Source organism: Lampetra fluviatilis, chromosome 3, assembly GCF_964198595.1.
Source record: "Lampetra fluviatilis chromosome 3, kcLamFluv1.1, whole genome shotgun sequence".
Classification (NCBI taxonomy): domain Eukaryota; kingdom Metazoa; phylum Chordata; class Hyperoartia; order Petromyzontiformes; family Petromyzontidae; genus Lampetra; species Lampetra fluviatilis.
In genome coordinates, this window is record NC_136277.1 from 3,865,770 (window position 1) to 3,890,369 (window position 24,600).

General features: G+C 44.0%; 1 protein-coding gene across 3 annotated transcripts; it reads right to left on the reverse strand.

Annotated features, from left to right (window-relative positions):
* Positions 1-4,617: 4,617 nt before the first annotated feature.
* COMMD4 (COMM domain containing 4) lies at positions 4,618-23,281 on the reverse strand. 3 transcript variants are annotated; one of them, XM_078881866.1, is made up of 8 exons: positions 22,590-23,281; positions 21,342-21,413; positions 19,139-19,204; positions 10,921-10,960; positions 9,027-9,146; positions 7,551-7,631; positions 6,362-6,538; positions 4,618-4,902 (listed from the first exon to the last, which is right to left on the reverse strand). In XM_078881866.1, exons 1-8 carry the CDS (start codon positions 22,590-22,592, stop codon positions 4,862-4,864), a joined length of 600 nt encoding a protein of 199 aa, XP_078737992.1. In that variant the 5' UTR covers positions 22,593-23,281; the 3' UTR covers positions 4,618-4,861. The 3 variants fall into 3 exon arrangements, with proteins under 3 accessions (XP_078737992.1, XP_078738000.1, XP_078738008.1); XM_078881874.1 differs by having other exon boundaries at positions 22,582-23,281; XM_078881882.1 differs by lacking the exon at positions 22,590-23,281 and adding an exon at positions 22,077-22,096.
* Positions 23,282-24,600: the final 1,319 nt, after the last annotated feature.

Genomic DNA, 24,600 nt, shown 5'->3' on the forward strand with positions numbered 1-24,600 from the left:
AAAGTACAACCATAACCACAATAATATCAACAGAAATCTATTTTAGAGCAATATATTGGGGGGGATGTGCCCCCCCCTCAATATACATTATAATTACGGCCTTGAGTTCAACACACATAACACTGGGCTCGCTACTTGGGCACGATACTCAAATCGGTGTTCTGCTGTACGGCACGGACGCCCCCCCCGCATGACAGGTGAATGAGCTCCGGGTGGCATGAGAAGCTAGGGCAGCTGCCATCTCCACAGTTGTGTTCCTGTCCTTAAATGTAGGTCACACTCGCAATGGTGCGCGGCACATTTGCTCCTATTTGCGAGTATATCGCCCCCACAAACTGATTTATGGCCAATAGCTCTCTGCAGATCACACGGTATGTATGTTAAACTTCTTTCGCACCGTACTTAGCCAACCGTGTTAATCGGAGGTGAGGGGGGAGGACAAACTAAATCACAAAAAGAGCAGTTCTAAAGAAATTAGTTTTCAATTTAGGAACACTTCTGTCGAGGAAAGCCACCGCCTGCCTGCCACAGGCGACGACCACGTCTCGTCCTTGCTGAACCTGTGATAGCACGCGACCTATTCCAACGTCGTTAGCATCCGTAAAGGTAAATATGAATTCAGGATATGCCAGTTAAGACGTGAACGCAGCGACACGAAAGGAGCTATACTCTTTGTTTTTTTAGGTAAAGTCACGTAGGTAAAAAATAAATAAAAACAACTAAATTAAATCACGACGTTTCGGAGGCAACACAAGCTTCCGTCTTCAGGTGGAAACCGTCACAGCAAAATTGCTGTATCAAGTCACTTGACTTGTATTGACTTGTGTTGCCTCCGAAACGTCGTGATTTAATTTAGTTGTTTTTATTTATTTTTTACCTACGTGACTTTACCGAAAAAACCAAAGAGTATGAATTATTGCAGTCACAAAAGCTTCAAATCTAGAACGAAAGGAGCTTCTCTTGAATTTAATCCCCCACGACAATGTGCAATGACTTTACAATGGACGCAACATTTGTGATGAACTGGCAGTCGTGTAACGACACCGACGCGCTGTACTCGGAGCGTCTTTATTTTGAAACAGCACCAAGACAAGGCCCGGCTTCTTGCTTGTGGCTTGACGCTCGTAACCCTCTCCCGAACGTCCCGCGTCCTCCCCTTGTTGCTCTCCCCCTTTTAACCCTTTAGAGCCATTTCTCTCAAACATTCTCTTGTCTTTTCTCAGGCCAATCCCCGTCCTCCTCCTCACATCTTGACTTAAAGCTTTCGTGACTGCAGGAATTAATGTCTTTGGGTCTTTAGGTAAAGTCACGTAGATAGGTAAAAAAAGGAATGAAATAAATACAAACTACGACGTTTCGATCGCAACACAAGCGACCGTCATCAGGTGAAAAAAAAAAAACTTCGACTATCGAAACGTCGTAGTTTTGTTGTTGATTTTATTAGTTTTCAACCTATCTACGTAAATGTCTTCCCCCTCACCTCAATTGTTCTCAACTGTCGCCTCAACGTTCAACCTCCGCTTCCCGTCCTATTTGAATTTGAACCTCTCCTCCAATTCTTTCAAACCTTGCTCCCCCCCCCCAACCAATAGGAGGCCTTCGCCTACCTCCTGGAAGTCTGTTTGGCAGCACATTTGCTTCAGATGAAGTTGCTCCAGAATTACGGTCGTTACATTAGGAAGAAATAAATCAAAAAAATCTGCAGACCTCGGACACATTCATAGGGGCAGGCAACGTCCGTACTCACTGCGTTTTTTTGTGATCCGTGGCTACACCTAATTCAGGGACCACGTGCCCCAGACAACGCACCGCAGACTGCGATCAACGGCACTACTTTGCGGACTTCAGTTTAAAATGTGCCTTCTGCAACCGCAAGATGATGAAGTGCAAGCAACCCCAATGCTCCTCGAAAGTTTGGCCGAAAATAATGACATTCAGATTTTTTTTTTTTATTCTCCCACTGAAGGCCGGTGAACACTTTCTGCCACGTAACGAACATTGAGAGAAAGCAGCGGTATTGTTTCTGTAAATTATTGTGCAGAGTATGGGAAATTATATTAGCCGAGGAACCCCATGTTGACTAAAACCCTTGCCTTGATGTCCCCGGTCGTCCCCATCAGCACCGATGCCCGATGCGACATCTACCAACTGCCTAGCTAATTTGCACCACAGTGCCGTCGAGTTGGGTCACTAATCAGGCAGTGACTCGGTGAGCAGTAGCAAACAAGTAGAAGAAAATGCGTGATTTGCCTTGGGATGCATAGACAGGAGGTGGTGAGGAAGAGGTGAGGATGCAGTGAGACAAAGGGTCTCGCCACTTTGGTGACTGGGGTCTGCTCATTCGCCTGCCTGTTGCTGGAAGCTGAAGTTCAGAACCCCGGATGAGGCATGCTCCATCCTTTGCAGCATCCTTGCGTGATGTGGCCCTCCTGTCCACAGCAGTGGCAGAACACAGTCGTGTGAGGAAGGCACATCTCGGGGGGACCCCAAAATGTTGCACCCCCCAGACGTACCTTCATCAGCCCCTGGATGGCCAAAACGACATGGTTGAGTGTTGCCTTCGGTGTTTCTGTCACCATCAGCACATGCCCCCGTGGATGTCTGTGGTTCAGCTGACTCTTTCGTCTGTTCGATCACCCGTGCCATGATCCATGCTGGGCCCTGAAACTCTTCATACGCAAGGGATGCTTCACGCGACCCGCAGAAAAGTTTGCGCACCCCCTTCCACCACTAGTAGCACAATCTCACCCAGACAAGCTTAAGTGGCGAGTCGCTGAGTCACCAGCATGCCTCCGCATCCAGTTTCGGGAAAGCGCTTCTTCCTCACATTAACAGCACGCCTCGATCTTTGAGCCTCTGCACTGCGCCGGACGGTGGATCGTTAACCTCCGCCAAAACCAGATACACCGCTTAAGAGGGTGGTTTGATTCTCCTTGGCAATAGCGAAGGTTCCCAGAGCTTGGGAAGAGCTCGCATGGCTTTCTCCATCGTCCACTCCCAGAAGACTACCACCGGAACCACGGCTGTGAACTTCTCAGCCAGCCTAAGGCGACATAGCTGCCTTTAATCTGGTCTCCTCTGCTTCTGCTCAAAGGCGAATTGGCTGCTGCGGGACGGGTCATCCCTGCTCCAGCGGCTCTCGGAGTTGTGGAGGTCTCCGCTGAGCTCAGTAGCCATGGAGGTGTTCTCGCCTCGCTCCACTCGGTGGGCTATAGCGCCCGGTGGCTCAGCCTTGCTCCCGGAATGATGGCAGTGGTTGAACTGCCTGGACCTTCAATTTCTGCAGAAACTCATCACACGTTGTTGTTCTTGCTCCGCCAGAGCCTCTGCCACCTGGCTAAGCCTCCCCTCAAGCTGAGCAACGTCTCCGCCGTTGAAACTGTCGGTCGGGAGTGGCTCAACCCAGTCGATGTGTTCTTGCAGCTGTTGGTCCTCCTCTATCCGTGATGCCCTTCCACTAGGGATGGCTCCCCGGGCTCTTGCTCCTGCTGGACCCTCTCTTATTCATGGACCCCTTCTGAGCATCTCTTCAACAAGTATCCCACAAATGCCTCCAGTTGTAAACGAAGACTAAACGCCATTTCCTTGAGAGGTACATTGTCAACAAATGCTAAACACCACATGTGCACTGTTACATAATGTAGGAGCCAGAGGACATCCCTATCACACCCCAAGGTGAATGTGGAATGGCTCCGAATAAGAACACACCGTCTCTCATCTCAGTGTGCGTGTGTCAAAGAACGTACGCATCAGCAGTGGGGAGACAAAGGCGGCTGGGCTTGGTTATAGCCACACCAACCCCTCATGTAACCATGTTTGCTTTCATGTCTATTGCACAAATTGCAATAGACTGCTAAGGCTATACAGGGAATCTTTGTCAAAGAGGATGTGTTTGAGAAAGTGATCTGACCTCTGTTGGTATGTAAGAGGTGCGTTTAGGGTAGTAATGTGCAAATGTGAGGAGCAGTGGCTCAAGGTGAATATCTGAACTGGTCCTGGGCCTCCCCAAGGACGACTCAGCCTTACACGTGATTATCTGGTGCAATGGTGTGGATAAAACATCACCACTGGGGATACAAAGCTGGCCTGGCAGGTGATTATCTCATGCCACCTTTTAATTATTACACGCTTTTTATTTAATTCACTCTGTTGTTGTCGTATCCTCAAATCTTGTAACTCAATTTTAACCCACTTCCCAATGTATCGACTGCAAACTTGGTACTTGTGTCATACTGATGACAATACTATATTCTATCATAAAAAATATATATTTTTAAACATTAATTTTTATATGTTATGTTTCGGCTTGGGTCTAATTGTACACGCTCAACCAACGTTGGCTGTAATTGGCCACGCTCCCTTACGTTATGGCAAGCTTCGGGGCCACTTCCTGGAGTCGTGGAGTTCCGCCATTACTAGTACATTTCATAAAAGCTTTTTTCTAAAAAAGTTTTTAAAAATATTACTTATCATAATTATACTACCCTCAATGTCCCACAACCGTAGACCAGAGTTATTTTAGCCATCACTTTCAGATGACTTCTATATTAACGATGTTGCCCAATTCCAAACATAGGGAGAGAAGTTGAAATTATGCAGAGCAAAAGTACACAGCGGAATGAACTCTTTATTGTATTTAAATTACACGTGGACAGCACAATACAAGCAAATGTGTGAATAAGAAAATACATTGTGAAGTGAACCATTACCTGTAAATACTTTCAACGAGCCATATTATGCGGTGACAAGAGAATTAACAAAGGTGTAATAACAAAAGCAGAGGGATCGAATGAGCATCATCCACAGCGTAGATCTGCTGTGCTGCTCAACACTTCCAACAGAGGTCCGATCAATTCGATGCTCAGCTCAACTCTGACATCTGCTGCTGTGCCGTCTTCAGCTCTATATTCGCACAAGAATCAACATATGAAATACATAACATTTCAATTAGTCTTGAAGTATTGGAATACAATTACTACATACCCCAAAAACAATATACAGTCATACCTCGGTATACAACCGCTTTGGAATACATCGAATTTGGTATACGTCGTGTTTTGATGTAAAAAAAATGTCTTTGGATACGACGTCTTGCTTGGGATAAGACGCGCTTGCTAGAACTTGTATGGGTCGGGATGAGTCACCGCGTACCCGCGTAGACCCCGGTCACGACTCCTCCTCTTCCTCACCACCATCCTCGTAGGCTATCAACTCCTCTCAGCAAGGTAAAGTGACGTTAAATTTTATTTTTATTTAAATTTATTTTTATTTATTCATTTATTTTAATTTATGTATGCATTTTAGTAATTAGTGTCTAAATTATTTTATACAACCCCATTAATGTATAATATGCCATATAAAATATAACTTCTTATACTCTGAAACGGATTATTTCCTTTCCCTTTATTTCTTATGGGAAAAATTAGTTTGGTATATGTAATTTTCGGTATAAGTCCTACCTTCTGGAACGAATTAATGACGTATACCGAGATACAACTGTATTTAACTTCCCTTTTAAAATAATTATTATAAAAAACTATAAGGTCTCCATGTGTCTGGTCCATCCATTTGTCTAAGCATTGTGCCTTGCTAACCAGTGCGATATGATCGACTGCTGAAAATTCAGTTGTTTTTGTTCCCGATTACATTTGTTTTGCTTTTGCAATTTAGATGACCCAGATCACTCTTGCAAGTTAGACTATCCTGGTGAAACGAAACGTAAAACTTGTTCAGCCAATTAACTGTACTGACATTTCAGCCAATTGAATGCAACAGGCATCCCACCACGTGTTTGGGTCCTCAGCAGTATTTTTGTCTCCCCAGTGGCGATGTTCACACACAACACCAGTTAATTGTTTGAGGCTTAGTGGACCTAGGGGAGGCCCAGGACCGGTTCAAATAATCGTCAGCGGTGGTGGCCGTGAGCGGGAATCGAACTCGGGTCGTCGGGTTCGTAGCGCAGCATAGCGCTAACCACTACACTACAAAACGTTACGCTTCCACATGCACGGGTCACATGACAGATTTGACGTCACAGCTCACTTGCTGTGCAAGAAAATTCTGCATTATTGAGCTCCCCCACCCCCCCCAAAAAAAAAAATCAAAAGTGTTTTTTTATAATTGTTGCATGGTGTAGTCTGGAAAGTACCCACATGGCAAATTTCCAGTTTGTTGCATGTCAGGAAGTACGCTAAACATTTTGAACAGACACACATTCACAACTTTGCCTTTTGTATATATGGAGATGGTACATTACCTGTGTGGAATTGTATCCCAGGTTCTGAGATTGCAATGCAATGTTTAAAAAAATCACAGCACTGCCCCCCAAATATGCATACACGCATACAGACAGAATACAGACCTGTGAGAAGGACTCGCAGTTTGCTGTCAGACAGTGTGAAGGCGATGGGATTGATGATTCCAGTGGCCCCATCCTGGATATTAAGCCTAAGCTGTACAGATGGTTCATTAATCTCCGCTAGCTCGCTGGAGCAGAGTGTGTAGTCCACACGCCATGAGACGCCTGCCAGACGACTCACTACCGAAGCACAGGGGAAGGGTTTACATTCGTAAGCACAGAGACACTTAAACACATTAACTTCAGTGAGTATCGTATTTAACTCTGTAGTAGTGCTACCACTACACTGTGATATACAACGAAACATCATCTATTTGTATGTCGTTTATAAGCAAATCCAACTTTTCAATTGTTTTAGGATTCAACAGTAAAGTTAAGTACATTTTATAGAAATAGAGAATAAAATATATGAGCAGCAAACATAATTACCCAATCATGTGAACTATTGAATATACAAACTTATTACACTACTTTTGTAAAAATGTAAATAACACAATAAAGTATGTCAGATAAGTTAATTGAGTAAATTAATGGTCAAGGTGCATGTAAATATAGGCATGCTTGCTTTTAAAATATAAAGCATCAAAACTGAACTAAAATAATCACTGTACTAGTATTTGAATAGGTATTCCCCAAAATGGGAATGAATGGTTGAGGTTTCACTGAAAATCTCACCCGATAAAATGCATTTAATTAAAGCAAGAGACCAGTAATCTTTGGTTATTTCGGTAAAGTCACGTAGGTGAAAATAAAATTAAAATAACTCGTGATTTAGGTGAAAAAAATAAAAATTTAATAACTATTGATTTATTTTATTTTCACCGACATGACTTTACCAAAAGAATGAAAGATTATGGATGCTTGCAGTCACGAAAACTTCAAATCTAGAATCAAGAGACCAGTGTCAGCTCAACAGCATAGGTTTAAACAAATTCTGCTAGATAACAGTGGTCTACATGGCCCAAAGGCTGACGAAATAAAAAGCATTGAATTTTAAGTAAAGACATTCGGAAGTGAATTTACATTTTGTATTACCTGCAATGCTCCTAAGACCATAAAATGAGCGTCGTACTGACGATATTACACATTCACTATTTAAATTAGCCAACATCATTTTCCTAACATCAAGAGAACACACACAGCAATTTGTAACATCGCTCCTTTAATATCTAAACAATGAAAATACACTCACGGCGCAGGCTCTGACTCTTCAGCTGATCCTGGAGTTCTGCTTGCTTATCTTCATAGACCTTACACAGAGCGGACGCGTGTTCTGAAATCAATGCAAAAAGGTACAATTTACCAATTCAATTGGATATAAAACACGTGAAGTTTTCTTCTATCCACTGCTGGCCCTAGACTACCACTAGTCCATCATCTCTATAGGATACTTTATACAGGTAGGAACAACAGTTCCACACTGCCCACCAGGGATTATTTGTCTGTCCGCCTGTCGTGCATAGCCACGCCCTCGATTTGTATTTCAAAGAGCGCTTCGGGCGGGCTCAGCACCACGTGACGCGCCTGCCCACGCAGCTTGTGCCGCGTGACACGGATCGCACGAATGCGCTGTCCAACCAAGTTCCTACCTGCCCACTCCGAAGGAATGTGTTCCACTGCTGGGCTAAACTTCCTCTAGTGCACCATCTCTCCATTGTTAACACTCTCCGATGCCCACCACTTTTTTAACCCCTCGCACAACCTTCACTCATTCTGCCTTCAACTGCTGGGGAGAGCTGAGGTGAGGAGTCCCGCTCTACCCACTGCTGGCCTAGACTACGTCTCTACAGCTTTTGCTCTATCATGGCCTAGACTCCATCTCTATAGGTTGCTCTATCCACTGCTGACCTAGACTCGTGCCCCACCCACTCCGTTCTGACACTTGGGCTACGCCCACTTTTAAACCTTTATAAACAATTGCATTTAGAGGCTTACACCCCTTTCCTCTCCGCCTAATGACGACCGCTTGTGCTGCGATCGAAACGTCGTAGTTTTTGGTTTATTTTATTTTTATTAATTTGAACCTATCTATGCGAATTTACAGAAATACCCAAAGAATATGAATTCCTGCAGTTGAAATTAGGGGAATATTAAGCAAAAGAGATAGGGATATATGGCATGAAACAGGAGGAGCATCATCCAAATCCATCGTGTCCTTTCTTGATTTGAAGCTTTCGTGACTGCAGGGATCCATACTCTTTGGTTCTTTCGGTAAAGTCACGTAGGTATCAAATAAAATAAATCACGACGTTTCGGGCGCAACACAAGCGTCCATCATCAGGTGGGAAAGCATGGTCTGCTGCTGAGGCAGACTGTTTTAAAAGGTTTGAAATGGGTGTAGCTCAAGGGTTATAAAGAAGTGGCCGGGGCTAGTGATGTTAATGTGAGAAATTAGCATGTAACTGTAAGATAGGAAAGCAGCCTCCTAAACGAGGGCATGGAAATGGCTATCATGTCATTCTTGAGTTTGTCAACATTTTTGAATAGAAGGCAACTTCTTCAGACACGGTTATTTATGGGCATACGTGAGGAAGTTTAAAACCATGTTGAAGGATATTGGGTTATCAGCAAAAACTTCCGAGTGCAAATTAGCTATAAAATAAAGCGACGACAGTCACTTCCCATTACATTGAACAAATTACACACAGAACCATAAAAGAGAGATTACCTTTGGGCAGACCTAACTGCTGTAGCTCACTGGAGAGAGAATTTCCATCCACGTTGTACTTAGCCGCACTGCACAGCACAAACTCGAGTACAGCCAGACTCGCCTTCACATCCCCACTTTCTGCACAAAGACATGGACACAACATAAAGTTAAACTACAATATTAACCGAGATTTGAAGTTTCCGTGACTGCAGGGATCCATACTCTTTGGTTCTTTCGGTAAAGTCACGTAGGTATAAAATAAAATAAATCAAATCACGACGTTTCGGGCGCAACACAAGCGTCCGTCATCAGGTGAAGAAACAGAGCTATATACACCACGGATTACAAATAACCTGTTACCGTTACAATTATTTATAAAAAAATGTATTGTGTTTTTATTATTATTTTATTATTTCCCTTCTACGTGACTTTACCGAAAGAACCAAGAATATGAATCGCTGCAGTCACGAAAGCTTTAAATCGAAAAAATTATTAAGCTACTTTTCATTGCTGTAATCACCAAATTGCTAGGTTTGTAAATACACAAGTAAAACCTAGATTAGGCATGCTTAATAAAATACAGCACACGTTAACGCAACCCACCAGTTAAATATAGATTGCCAGAATTGGATTTGGAGGGTGTTTCGGTATCCCTTGCGTAATAATCCCCCCATAGCATGAATATGCAGTTACGGGATTAATCTTTTATGGACATATGCGTTTCACAGTTACGCGCTCCAATTTTTTTAAAAAAATTGTAAAATTACATGTTTCTAAACGTATATTTTTTCAATGATAATAATTCGGAGTTATAAAAACAATATTACGCAAGACAATCAACTAAAATCTCAATCTGATGGCGTCACCACGTCATGGGCATCGTCAGTGTCACGATCTGAGTAGGAGCAGCGTTCAAGAAAGCCGGGAGTTACGCCTTATTAAGTAATCTTTGTAAGTTGGTACCAGGCAGTCCTCGACTTACGAACCAACTTCCATGAAATATTACTTTCTTTCAACATTGACTTAACACGCAAACTCGCACTTGCAAACTCAACCGTGGAACCATTTTATTCAGCCGACTCAAGTCTCGCATGGGGAGTGAAGGTTTGTGTGTGTGTGTGCACGCACAAACGTGAGTGTGTGGAGGGCGGTAGTATAGCGGTGAGAGCGCTGCGCTACGAAACCAGCGACCCGAGTTCGATTCCCGCTCACAGCCAATACCAGTGACGATGATCTGAATGGGTCCTGGGCCTCCCTTAGATCGACGAAGCCTCAAATGAGTACCTAGTGCAGTGTGTAAACAACGCCACTCTGGAGACAAAGGTGGCCGGGCGTGGTGCTGGCCACCCACCAACACCTCGTGTGCCGTGCCAGCCTTTATTAGGTCTTAGCTAAGACTACACGGGGGATGTTTGTGTGTGTGCACGGGTGCCCCCGTGTGTGTGGGGAGCAGTAGTGTAGTGGTTAGGGCACTGCGCTATCAACCCGGCCACCTGAGTTCGCTTCCCACTCGCGACCAACACCAGTGACGATTATCTGAATGGGTCATGGGCCTCTCCCAAGTCGACTAAGCCTCAAATGAGTACATGGATTCGAAACTAGCCGGGCGCAGTGATGCCCACTCTCCGTTTTGTGTGCCGTGCCGGCCTTCATAGGTGCTGCTCGATAACAGCACTTGCCCCAACGGTCTGTTAAGGCAAGACAGGACTGGTGATGCAATGGCAGAAACAGAACAACACATCTGAGAGGGTGACCACTAAGGAGGGGCAATAAGATCAGTTCATGTACACAAATAGGTGTACATGAACTGATTGTGGCATCGCAGGAATGTGCACGGGGCGATAGAGAAGCATTCAACAAACAGTGGGTAGACAATGGATGGTGATGATTGAAAGCGATGACTTAAACTCACCAAATTTTGCATCTTCTGTAAGCTTCGTGATTTTCTGGTACTGCAAAATGACAGAAGATTCACCATATGGTAATACTACAGGAATGATACATTGACCTGAACCAGTGAAACATCCACTGCTATGCTGCTATGATTGTATAAACGTCTACCTCTACAGTGGAAGAAGTGGAAACATTTCAGATGGATTTCAGGATATGTAACAGGGCTTTATATCCCTCTAAAAGCCATCTTCAACATGAGTAAACCAAATGTGATTTTAGTCCAAAGTCCCCTTCAACTCCCAAACTTGGTACAATGTATCTAAACACCTAATGCGGCTCTTGTATCAACATGTTTACTCTTACTAGTAACTTAGCATCTGACACAATGAGTCTTTGGATTTCTGAATGCATGTTCCAACGCTCACAAAGACATTATTTTTCATGTTCTTCTTTAGTTATAAACCAAGCCTCTAAACCACTGCTCATGAGCTGATCGAATGGACCTTCACGTCTGTACTTGATTCTGGCGATGCGATCTGGATATCTGCTCACATAACTGTTCTGAACATCCGAGCTCACGTTTTCCACTCTGCCTTAGGATTCATTCTAAACGAGTCAATTAATAATTGGGACTGTTACTACAAGTCACTTTATATTCTACCATCCCGCTGCAGAGACCTTAACGATCAATAGCGACCGTCCATTCAGTTCATATGGTTTACATATTCGAGATTTACAACTTATGATGAGTTGCGACTTTTTATCATCACCGAATAGGTAATTAGGTGTGCATATATTCATGCCGAACAACATTTCTGCTGCGGTATGGACCTTCTCATTGAACCCACATATTCTGCTCCAGTCATCCTCTTATATTTGGGTAAATTTAAATTATTATAAAAGGATGCGTTCGAAGTGGGAGTGGGGGGCACGCCGGTTAGCTCACTGAGCTATCAACCCAGCGACCCGAGTTTAATTCCCAGCAATGCCGAGTATCAGTGACAAGTTACGTCTGAACCAACATGGAAAAATATGGTAACGCAATCACCCATCACGAAAGCCACATGCATTAACAAAGAGCTACGAAATTATTATTTAAATTCCATTCACCTTAAAATAAAGAATGAAGGGCCTGTACTGGCAGTGGTATACAAGTGTAGTGTAGCAGTGCCGACTGGTGGCCACAAGTGGCAACTTTGGGTGTACCAACAGTCTGCATATAAGGAGCAGACAGTATACACGGGAACGTCGGCGGAGGGGAGGAACTGGGGCAAAGGTCATTGAGGGGATCCATCTGGGAGCTCCGAGTACCCGCCAGAGTTCTAGAAAGGGGGTGTGGCCAAGGCGGAGCCGGGCCATGCTGGAAGGATAAAAGGAGGTGAGAGTCGGGGCTCGGGGCTGTCCGTGGGAATCGGGGTCGTCTCGTCGTGGAAGTCGTTGTCGCCATCGTCGCTGTCGTCCTTGTCATCGCTAGACGTCGCCACTGCTGGATAGTCAGCCAGCCATCCAGGCAGTGAGCGCCGTCATGCTAGACGGTCAGTGTTGTGTTATGTGCTAGTGAGTCGAACTAACGTGAAGTACGGGTAAATAAATAAAGGTGCCTCTACAATTATCGTCTCTGGAGTCCTACATTACAAAAGCACAAATAAAATAAAAAACCTCACCTTACTCATCATCAACACTCCATTGTAACAACATGGGAGACTAATATTTCAGGCAATGGTCTTCCTTCAGAGTCAGAACATTACCTCAGCACATCCCTTCTGGACGGACACTGTAGACCCAAGCTAGTGAAATGACGGTAAAGTTCATCCCGCTCAACGTGACGTCACTCCTGCAGCCAATGGACCGGGGGGTGATGGCGCTGATTAAATCCCACAACGAGGACCTTCTTTGCGATGCTACACGGCATTGAGGATGGTGACCTCCACACACTAGTAAGGTTTTGGAAGGGTCTCTACATTAATGTGCTTTTAGAGGTCGCCTAGGCTTGGAGACCAGTGAAGAACGACGATGCCCTTAAGCGCTGCTGGAAGCCGCTCTGGGCAGCTTTTTTCCACCACCATAGGTTTACGTGGATGAGAAGCAGAGGTCGCAATCGGGTACCCGATACCGATACCCGTACCCTACCCGATACCCGGCTACCCGTACCCGGCCGGGTACGGGTAGCCGGGTACCCGTTTGCGACCCTGTTGCGGCCGGGTACGGGTAGGCCGTGAGTCCCTGGTGAGTAACCGTTTGTCACTCATTTCCCAACGTCTTGTCTCTTCTCACAATTCAAGTTCCGAGAATAAACCCACCCGCGCCTGCAACATGGCTTCATCCCAGAGGTCGCAATCGGGTACCCGATACCCGTACCCTACCCGATACTCGGCTACCCATACCCGGCCGGGTATCGGGTACCCGTTTGCGACCCTAGTGCGGCCGGGTACGGGTAAGGAATCAAAACCCATTTGCGACCTCTGATGAGGAGGAGCGAGCAGCTACCCTGTTTTAGAAAATGCTCGAGTGTCCTGCACGCGACATTCCTTGCAGCGATGACACCAACCTGGACTTTGTAGGCCTCGCCTGGCAGGGTCTACTGCATCTTTGAAAGAGGTGGCCAGCTTCTTTGAAGCATGCTACAACTGTGTTTATACGAGCACCAAAATCTTCAAAGAAACTGCCATGCTTTCTAATAAAAAAGAGAGGCATGTTCGAAGTGCTTCAAACACGTCTGTGCGTGTGACTGAGATAGAGACGGAGATACAGAGAGACAAATGAAGATGCATAGAAACAAACGGAGATGCAGAGAAACGGGGATACTGAGAGAAAAAACGGCGATAGTAAAAGACAGAGATACTGGGAGACAAACGGAGATTCTGAAAGACAAACGAAGATACAGAGAGACACATGGATATACAGAGACACCCACAGAGATACTGAGAGCTGGCAAAGGGTAGCCGGCAATAGAGGAATGTGAATGCGGCGTCAGTCGCGAGACACGGCTCAACGGCGCTAACCTGACCTGGTTGGCCTGTTCCTGAGCGGGCATTTAGATTTGGCTTCGTTTTCAGTTACAGTTCACAAAGCGTAACATATACAGATAGTCCCCAAGTTAGGATGGTCCGACTTACGATATTTCGATCTTATGATGGCGATAGCGATACGACAAAATTGTAAAATAGTTTAAAGTTTGCGCGGCAGGCAAACGCAACAGCGTACGAATCTTGGTGAGTACAGTACAATATGATACGTTACGATACGTTCAATGCATGTATGAAACGTAGCTTTAGCGATTTCATTTTAGGGTTACCACGATACGATACATTAAATGCATGTTAATAGTTTTTATAGCAGATAGGATTGTTTCTTGAAAATGTTTTCTATTAAATTGCAGTTCATATAGGTAGGCTAAGAAATAACCTTGTTTTATACTTTACATTTTACTGTGCAATACAGTATTGTAATTAATAAATACATACAGTATATAGTTTATACAGTACGGTACTGTAAATTTCTCTGTTTTGCTAAATTATCACCATTCTTTAAGACTCCTGGGTAGGCTAGGCCATCTTCGACTTACGATATTTTTGACTTACGATGGGGTCGTCGTAACGCATCTCCATCTAAAGTAGAGGACTACCTGTATAATGGTTATTTTCCAGATAATGGTTATAGTTTTCTGTTCGGTTTGAACCGCATACCTCTGTTGAAGAAAAGGATTGTCCACCATTCTAACAGTGACCTTTGCCATGGAAGGAGACGGATGCCTGTTTGGAGTATGGGTCTGATGTAAATAGACATTCTACAATCTAATATTATTTACATAGCGCCTTCAATCAAGGCTACTGACATAACGTACAAAACGGAGACGGAATAGAATGATTTAGATGGAAGGAGCGCACAAGGTTTGAAGAATGAGTTACAATGATAGCGGGTACTTAGGCATCATGAAAGGGGAGGATAGTTTTATTCCAGTGGAGGGATGGACAAGGAGAGAGGACCAACAACGAGATTGGGTACAGTAATAAGGAAGGGACAGAGAGACACGGAGAAGATTGGGAACGAAGAGGACTAGAAGGGGATATGGAAGGCTATGAGAGAGACAAGATAATGTGGAGCAAAGGCATTGAAGAGATTTAAAGACTCGCATCAGGTAATTGAAAAGGCAGCGGTATAAGCCAGTGGAGTTGAAGAAACAAAGTAAGAATTAAAGGAGAGGCTAAAAATAACTCGTGCAGAAACATTTTTAATGCGTTAGAGGTGAGGGCAGAGGCAGGGAATGAATCAGGAGTTTGGCAGCAGAAATTGACAAGAGAGGGTGGGGATTTACCCTCATGTTAAAAAATATTATATTTATCAGGCAAGGCCTGCTGAGCAAATAGTTCCTTTTCAGAAGCGACCTGGCCACATTTGATAGCTCAATTAAGTGGCTTATTATGTGAAAAGTTACAGCAGCCAAATACTCTAAACACACGTTTATAAATGTTGAGAGAAAACCCGGAGGATCCGGAGAAAAATCCACAAGACCACGAGAGCATGCAAACTCCAAATATACAGGCGTCAGGGTCGGGATCAAACCCGCGGCTTACTCTATACCAGGCGCAGGAGTTAATATCTCACCACCATGGCAAGACAAAATTGATAAAAGCGGCAAATGCGAGTAGTCGCGGTGATGTGGGTGTAAAAAGTGAGGGAAGAGTCAAATGTGACACCAAGGTTGAGGGCAGAAGACACAGGAGTGAGAGAGGGAAATAGATGGTTGCGACGGGAAGAAAACGAGATGCCATTAAGAAAATTATTCATGATTTGGAAAGATTGACAGAGAGTGAAGCACCATCCAAGATTGGATGGCAGCCGGACACGAGGAGATACGAGATGAAAAGTGAGGAGTATATGAAGGGAAGGAGAAGAAGATTTGGGTATCATCAGCAAGCAAATGATGAGGAGGCCAAATATATAGAGAGAACAGTAAGGGACCCAGAACTGATCCCTGCGGAACATTGACACTAAGAGGGGAGGGTGGGGATATGGAGTGATTGAAGAAGATGGACAATGTGCGAGAAGGTAGGACTTGAGCCAGGAGAGGTCAGAGAGAGTGGAAATAAGAGTGGGGTGATCAACAGTGTCAGAGGTGTCAGAAAGGTCGAGAAGAATGAGAATTGAAGACCGGCATGGAAGGAATTTGCAGGATGGTTCTGGACATTGAGAAGGGCCGTTTCGGTGATATGAAGAGGGAAAAAACTGTATTAGATTTGCAGATAGAGGGAATTCTAAGTAATGTGGAGCAAGCCAGTGAAGAACATGGCATTCCAGAATGTTAGTAAAGTACGGTGATAATTATTGCCAGGAATGGTGGGGTCAACGGAAGGTTTTGACAGCGAGCTGTCACATAGTTACAATGGCTATTATTGAATAATTGTTGATGCGACAATACAGACCATGGTGGCAACCAATGAAACCGATTCTAACAGCTGTGCAGGAGAAACGAGCAAAGTAGGCAGACAGAAGGTAACCGGAGGTAAACCTGTATTGACCTCTGCAAGGGCCATGGCCTGCTCTTGCATGCAATGGTGGACGCCTGTAAATACTATTCACTGCTGGAACAAGATATTCGACTGCTTGAAGCACCAGGACAATAGCAGGTTACAATTGACATGCAAGTAAGGAAGTGAATGCACCACGACCAATGTGAAAGGGGATGATTTTAGCACCACATATGCAAGTGGAGGGATGTAAATATGTAAATATCGCCCTTGGACCAGAAGCATCTGTCATTCGTATGCGAGGGAGCAAACATGAACACCTAAGCCTCATATTAGAGCATATCCTGAAGAATGTCGGGTGAAACGGTGAACAGGCGAAATGGCTTAACTGCGGTGTCACATGATTAACTCAGAAGGACATGAGACTTTGCAGGGCTCTCACCATCATCATCAGTCTTGGTCAATCCACCGCTGAATTAAGGCCTCCCGTGGCTGCCACCACTTATCACAATTGTGAGATGTCATAATCCAGCCAATACTTGTGCACATGATCTGAGTTAATATCTCCATCTCCAGGGGACATGCACTCACACTCCATTCCTTGGCTGCCTATGCATTATCATTCTCTACCATTGCAGCGTCATCCCTTCTAGTGATGTATCCTGCCCAAGCCCACCTTACTTTCTTAAGAGTTTTTATGACGGCATTAACCTGCATATACAGGGTGTTTTAAAAAGATGGACCAAATTTCAAAGCAGTATATTTCACGATGGCAACATGTTACAATTACACAAAAAGTTACAAACGGTTTAATGAGTTATCAAGTTTTACTAACCATTTTATAAATGCTCTATGTGCCTTCCACCTGCTGTACGGACAACATCGAGATGATAGTTGAATTCGTCTCAAAAGCCTCTCTTCTCACGTTTTCCTCTGAGGTGCGTGGTCGCCCTGTGCTCTTCCCCTTACATTAACAGCCTGTTTCCTCAAATTGTCGGTACCAACGAGGAATGCTCTTTGACATTGGCGGATCAATGCCAAAACGCCGTTGAAACGCACGCTGCACCGCAATTACGGATTCAGTCTTGCTGAACTGCAGAACGCAAAACGCCCCTTGTGTTGCGGGGTCACCATCTTGCGAATGACTGAGGCTAGGGGCTGTTTGTACGCTGGGAGAGGCATCGAGCGGTAATCATTTGAAACTATCTACTCTGCCCTTTCAAGTGGTAAGAGTTTCATTCATGGGTGGTTTGTGGTTGCAGAGATATAGCGATTTCAAATCGGGTCCATCGTTTTTAAACACCCTGTACTTTGTAATCCGTGTTTCTCTTTTTGTCTCAGTTTAATTCTAAGCACGTTGTAATGGTGTGTATTATATCTAAATATGTATTTATTTATTTAGGTCATGGTTTGTGAGAGCTGGGATAACTGCTTTGTCATCATTTACAAAGGCCAGTGGATTTTGAAATGTATTTTTACTTTCCACAATCTCATAATACAACAATCAAATGCTTATCTTGTCCTATGCAGCTTGGTTGACTCAAACCTTATGTACAGAATAAAATAAAAAAGGGGTAAATTGCAATATTCCAAAATGTCTTTAACGAAGATCTCTATTTGCAATATAAACAATGGTGCTCAAACCACATCATCTGTGTGTAGTCCAATCAATGATATTCAAAACAAAACAGCTCAATTAAAACCATTGATTAATAAATCCATTTTGTGTAATGTGGTAGCATTACAACAAAAAAGATTCCACCAAGATTTGTCACACGATACTGGCCTTAAGCTATTGACTTCCGCTGGGTATGAACCCGTGCGGCAAACCTCAGAATATGCCCCGTCAAGTGACACAGGTGAACCTTTGCCTCCTTCTTTGAGGGTGTTGCTCAGACGTAGTCTTTTCACACCACGTATTAGGGAGAAGGGAAAGGTCCCTTTAATTTGCATGTAGATTTGCCAGCTATGCTCCAATAGCTTATCCCGCCAAACGGGACCAATTCTTATTTAAAGGGGACACTTCATCAACAAATTACGTATACAGGTAGTCCTCTACTTACGATGGAGATGCGTTACGACGACCCCATCGTAAGTCAAAAATATCGTAAGTCGAAGATGGCCTAGCCTGCCCAGGAGTCTTAAAGAATGGTGATAATTTAGCAAAACAGAGCAATTTACAGTACCGTACTGTATAAACTATATACTGTATGTATTTATTAATTACAATACTGTATTACAGTAAAATTTAAAGTAAAAAACAAGGTAAATTCTTACCCTACCTATATGAACTGCAATTTAATAGAAAGTTTTTTTTAGGAAACAATCCTATCTGCTATAAAAACGATTAACATGCATTGAACGTATCGTATCGCGGAAACCCTAAAATGAAATCGCTAAAGCTACGTATCATACATGCATTGAACGTATCATATTGTATTGTACTCACCAAGATTCTGTCCGTCGTCTGCATACTTGAACGATGTTAGGTTGTTGATTGCTACATTAACTTAGTTGTCGGAAGAGGAGGAATAACGATGATAAAGTTTCAGTATTGTACCTCGTACGCTGCTGCGTTTGCCTGCCGCGCGAAATGTTAAATATTTAACAATTTTGTCGTATCGCTATCGCCATCGTAAGATCGAAATATCGTAAGTCGGACCATTGTAACTCGGGGACTACCTGTACAATCATTCCACTGCATCACACAAATAAAGCCCACGTACTGGAAGTTTGTGTCGCTTTAAATTGGTATTGTTGATGGCTTACATCAATTGGCTCTCCAAGTAGGTCTTTAATCATCTGAACACAGAGAAGCTTCATCTTCACAGATGTCTGTAAGAGAGGTAGTAGCCAAACACAACTTTAGAACAAGTCTTCATTATTATTTACAACAAGCAAATTCATGGGTCAAGAAAAATATTGCCTTGATGTGTCTTTGCACAAAGATATGTAGAAAGCAGAGGCATCGGTGAGCCACTTTATACAGAGCCGATAGGTTCATTCTCATTGTCACACTTTTACTGATGTTTAGAATTTGAAGCATTAGATGATGCTTTTACATTAATAGAGATGTAAAACATTTAACGATAACACTAAACAACAATATCAATTATAATTCTCGTTATTGGCGTTCAGCATTGTGATTTTCATTTGCACGTCTTTGTTTATGTAAATATTTTACGGAACCTGGGTGGTTGAGAGCCTATGTTTGAATTCATCGAGCAACCCATAATTACACGAGATGCTTAAAAATAATGTACTGCACATTGGTAATTTCAGTCCAGTCTTGCATGAATGCAAATTAAATCATAGTAAGTGGTTTTTCATTTAATTCGGCATATTCAGCGTTGAGAAAAAACAACCGTTAGATTTGTATGCATATTTGATGAATGCTCTTTCAAAACTGTGTATATGCACACCACCTAGTATAGTAAAGAAGCCAACCGAGGTGACTTCAGCATCAGTTCTATGACATTTAACAGGCGTGATTCCAACCGTGAGATGATGCACTGGCAATTATGAGGTCAAAATAAAAATGTGTCTTATGTCATAATATTGCACAATTGTCATACAAATGAGGAAGATAAATATGTATTTGAATACTATGTGCACGTAATTTATATTTTGTGTTTTCCAATTGGTTAATAGGGCACCGTACATTATTGGATTTTTCAATGCTGGAAATGCAAAAAGTGTTTTTTTGTTATTTTTTGTTTACATATTGTACAGCCAAATGAAGTCACTGTTCAGTGAAAGGCTGCCATGCATTTGCAATCCTTAATTGCCCTTTCACACTACAATCCATATCCCGAATTGCAGATTAACAGTCTGATAAAGGCTATATGGTGATCGTAGTCTTTCTACTCGTAAGTAGGGGGGTTTCCTACCTTCCATCACCTTAATATCGCACACAATGGGTTGTAAATTACCTGGTTCTCTGATTAACGGAATTGTCGATGCTTACAAGCTTAGCATGATACTTGCACTATTTCAATCATGGTGAAACATACAGACCCTTACGAGAAGCAGCATAGCCAAAGACAGAGAGCAGAGGCAAGCATTGTCAAAAATTTCGATTTAAAGCTTTCGTGACTGCAGGGATTCATCTTCTTGGTTCTTTCAGTAAAGTCACGTAGAAGGGAAGTAATAAAATAATAAAAATGAAACATAATAAAATAAAACAATTTTCGGTTAAGCACAAACAAACAGATGAAACTGCCACGTGTAAGAGCGTTTAACAAGCCGATTATTGTTTCAGCTCTCGATTTGTAGAACAATTCTCACAACCACATTTAGTGAGGCTAAATTTGCCAACCGGCTCCCACTGATCTGCAAAAACTCTGCGGGTAATAGGAGTCTTTAAAGCACAGCGGAGAAAGTCCAGGTTCACACAAACGTTCACATAATACATGCATCTTTTTCTAAATTCAGCATCAGATTCATAAGCATATATACGTAGTAACATTCTAGGTTTGTACTTTTCGTGACTGCAGGGATCCATACAAATCCAATCGAAGGTATAATGTAATTTATTTTAATAAAAAATAAAAAAATAAATTACGTAACTTTACCATAGTAAACATATTTAGTTTAATTTTCGATTCAAAGCTTTCGTGACTGCAGGGATTCATCTTCTTGGTTCTTTCGGTAAAGTCACGTAGAAGGGAAATAATAAAATAATAAAAATAAAACATAATAAAATAATTCTCACGATGTTTCAGCCACAACGCAAGCAGCCGTCCTAAGGTGACCTGTTCTTTACCTGAGGACGGCTGCTTGCGTTGTGGCCAAAACGTCGAGAGAATTGTATTTTATTATGTAAAATTTTTATTATTTTATTATTTCCCTTCTACGTGTCTTTACCGAAAGAACCAATAAGATATTTAGTTTAGCTGCAATTGCAGGTTTGTGTATCAATTATCTAAGCAGGTTAACTTATACAAATCCCATCGTGCCGTGGAAAACTTACCAACTTCGTGAGCGTGCTAATCTCTGCAAGAACCCAGTCCGGGCAATCCCGATCTCCAGAAAACCGAAACCTCTGTGCGCAAACACATCAAACAATAACATTGTGATGGACCGAGTTACTTTGACAAAATCTGAAGCAATTGAATGATTAAGTTATAAAATTACACGCAATGAATTATAGTTGAATATGTGGTACAATTTAACGTACATGGTAACATGGTAAATGTGTATATTCACTTTCGCAAAATTGGCCAAAACTCAACAGAATAAACACAATTCACAAGCACTAACATCTTTGGACTTTAAACACCTCATATAATCTCTCTATTTTATTATAACACGCTTTCTATTAACTGTCTGTTGTCGTATCCTCAAATCTTGTAACTCAATTTTAACACACTTCCCAATGTGGTATCGACTGAAAACTTTGTATACTTATGTCATACTGATGACAATACTAAATGATATCATAAAAAATATTTTTAAACAATCTTTTTACACGCTTTCTATTAACTCACTCTGTTGTTGTATCCTCAAATATTGTAACTCAATTTTAACCCACTTCCCAATGTGGTATTGACTGCAAACTTCGTATATTTACGTCTTCCTGATGACAATACTATGTGATATCATTAAAAAAATATTTTAAACCATCTTTTTTACATGTTATGTTTCGGCTTGGGTCTAATTGTCCACGCTCAATTGACGTTGGCGGAAATCACCACGGCCCCCTTACGTTATGGCAGGCTTCGGGGGCACTTCCTGCAATCGTGGAGTTCTTCCATTACTAGTACGGTACATTTCATACTGGTAGGAACCTCCTGGTTACACCAGCCCACAGCGGATTATTGTGTCCGTCCGTCCGTCGTGGATCCAAAAATGGGAGGGGTGAGGCTGGGTGGGGAGGGGCTGGGTGGGGAGGGGCTGGTCACCCCGTGGTGCCCTTATAAAACTCAACGTTTAACCTACTCACTACCGGCTTGTGCCCGCCCTCACAGTCGGGCATATTTGCGGAATACACCACGCCGCCGTTGACCCTGGCCATTGACCGAGCAACCCAACGTTCCTACCAGCTCCCTCCGCAGGAATGTATTTAAAGCGTGTTAAAAAAAAGTTGTTTTTAATATTACTTATTGCTGGGGAAGCGGACCCAGCTCCATGCCACCACCTCCCCCCCCCACCCGTGGTGGCGACGGAGGAACCCGGAGCAGTCGGGAGCGGGCGAGTGGCACGCAGCTCACCATCTCACCATTGTGGCCGAGCAGGAAGAGCTGACGAGGGCTGACGAGGGCTGACGAGGGCTGTCTCCCTGTGTCGTCTCTGTGTTTCCCTGTGTCGTCTCTCTGTGTCGTCTCCCTGTGTCTCTCTGTCTGTCTCTCTGTGTCCCTGTGTCTCCGGGTCTCTGTCTGTCTCCCTGTGTCTCCCTGTCTCTCTGTCTGTGTCTCGGTGTCTGTCTGTCTCTCTATATGTGTCTCTGTGTGTCACCCTGTGTCTCTCTGTCTGTGTCTCTCTGTCTGTGTCTCCCTGTCTCTGTCTCTCTGTCTGTGTCTCTCTGTCTGTGTCTCTCTGTCTGTGTCTCTCTGTGTCTCTCTGTCTGTATATCTCTGTCTCTCTGTGTCTCCCTGTGTCTCTCTGTGTCTCTCTGTGTCTCCCTGTGTCTCTCTGTGTCTCTCTCTGTCTCTCTGTGTTCCTGTGTCTCTCTGTGTCTCCCTGTGTCTCTCTGTCTGTCTGTATATGTCTCTCTGTCTACCTGTGTCTCTCTCTGTCTCCCTGTGTCTCCCTGTGTCTCTCTCTGTCTCCCTGTGTCTCTCTCTGTCTCCCTGTGTCTCTCTCTGTCTCCCTGTGTCTCTCTGTGTTCCTGTGTCTCTCTGTCTCCCTGTGTCTCTGTCTGTGTCTCTGTCTCTCTGTCTGTGTATCTGCCGCCTCGGCGAGGAGATCACGTGACTCGCTCACGTGACGCGATGGACGGTGGCTGCGCGGTTCCAGTTGCGGGTTTGGAGACCGCGATTTCGTTTACGCGGAGGCCCTGGCCGTCAGTGCCTCTCTGTCTCACCGCGACAAACATTCCATAATTTACTTTAAAAAAAAGGTGAATTAGCAAGACAAAGACCTCACGTGCAACCTTCAACATGGCCTGCAATGTATAAGCTACACGGGGAGGTATTTTTTTTAGCCTATTCAGATCAAATACGCGAATTGAATTGGTTTAAATTGGTTTAAATTGGTTTTCGCAAAGTTAACCGGAACCGAACCCCTTGAAATCTATTGTGAGCTATACTCGGTTAAAGCGGTTTTATGTGCATTGAACCGCACGCAAAAAAACTATCGCTTCGACTTCTTTGGAGCTGCCAGTTTAGCTAGTAAGGCACGCCGCGTGAAGACGCGGTTTAATACGGTGCTGATGGTCCGGGCACTTTGCTGGTTCAATGGTGACACGGGCTCACAATGACTCAACTGACTTTGCTGGCTCAGTGGTGGCACGGGCTCACACTGACTCAACTGACTTTGCTGGTTCAGTGGTGACACGGGCTCACAGTGACTCAGCTGATTTTGCTGGCTCAGTGGTGGCACGGGCTCACACTGACTCAGCTGACTTTGCTGGCTCAGTGGTGGCACGGGCTTGTCACTGACTCAACTGACTTTGCTGGTTCAGTGGTGGCACGGGCTCACACTGACTCAGCTGACTTTGCTGGCTCAGTGGTGGCACGGGCTCACACTGACTCAGCTGACTTTGCTGGCTCAGTGATGGCACGGGCTCACACTGACTCAGCTGACTTTGCTGGCTCAGTGGTGGCACGGGCTCACAATGACTCAGCTGACTTTGCTGGTTCAGTGGTGGCACGGGCTCACAATTGCTGGCTCAGTGGTGGCACGGGCTCACACTGACTCAACTGACTTTGCTGGCTCAGTGGTGGCACGGGCTCACAATGACTCAACTGACTTTGCTGACTCAGTGATGGCACGGGCTCACACTGACTCAGCTGACTTTTCTGGTTCAGTGGTGGCACGGGCTCACACTGACTCAGCTGACTTTGCTGGCTCAGTGGTGGCACGGGCTCACACTGACTCACCTGACTTTTCTGGTTCAGTGGTGGCACGGGCTCACACTGACTCAGCTGACTTTGCTGGCTCAGTGGTGGCACGGGCTCACACTGACTCAGCTGACTTTGCTGGCTCAGTGGTGGCACGGGCTCACACTGACTCAACTGACTTTGCTGGCTCAGTGATGGCACGGGCTCACACTGACTCAGCTGACTTTG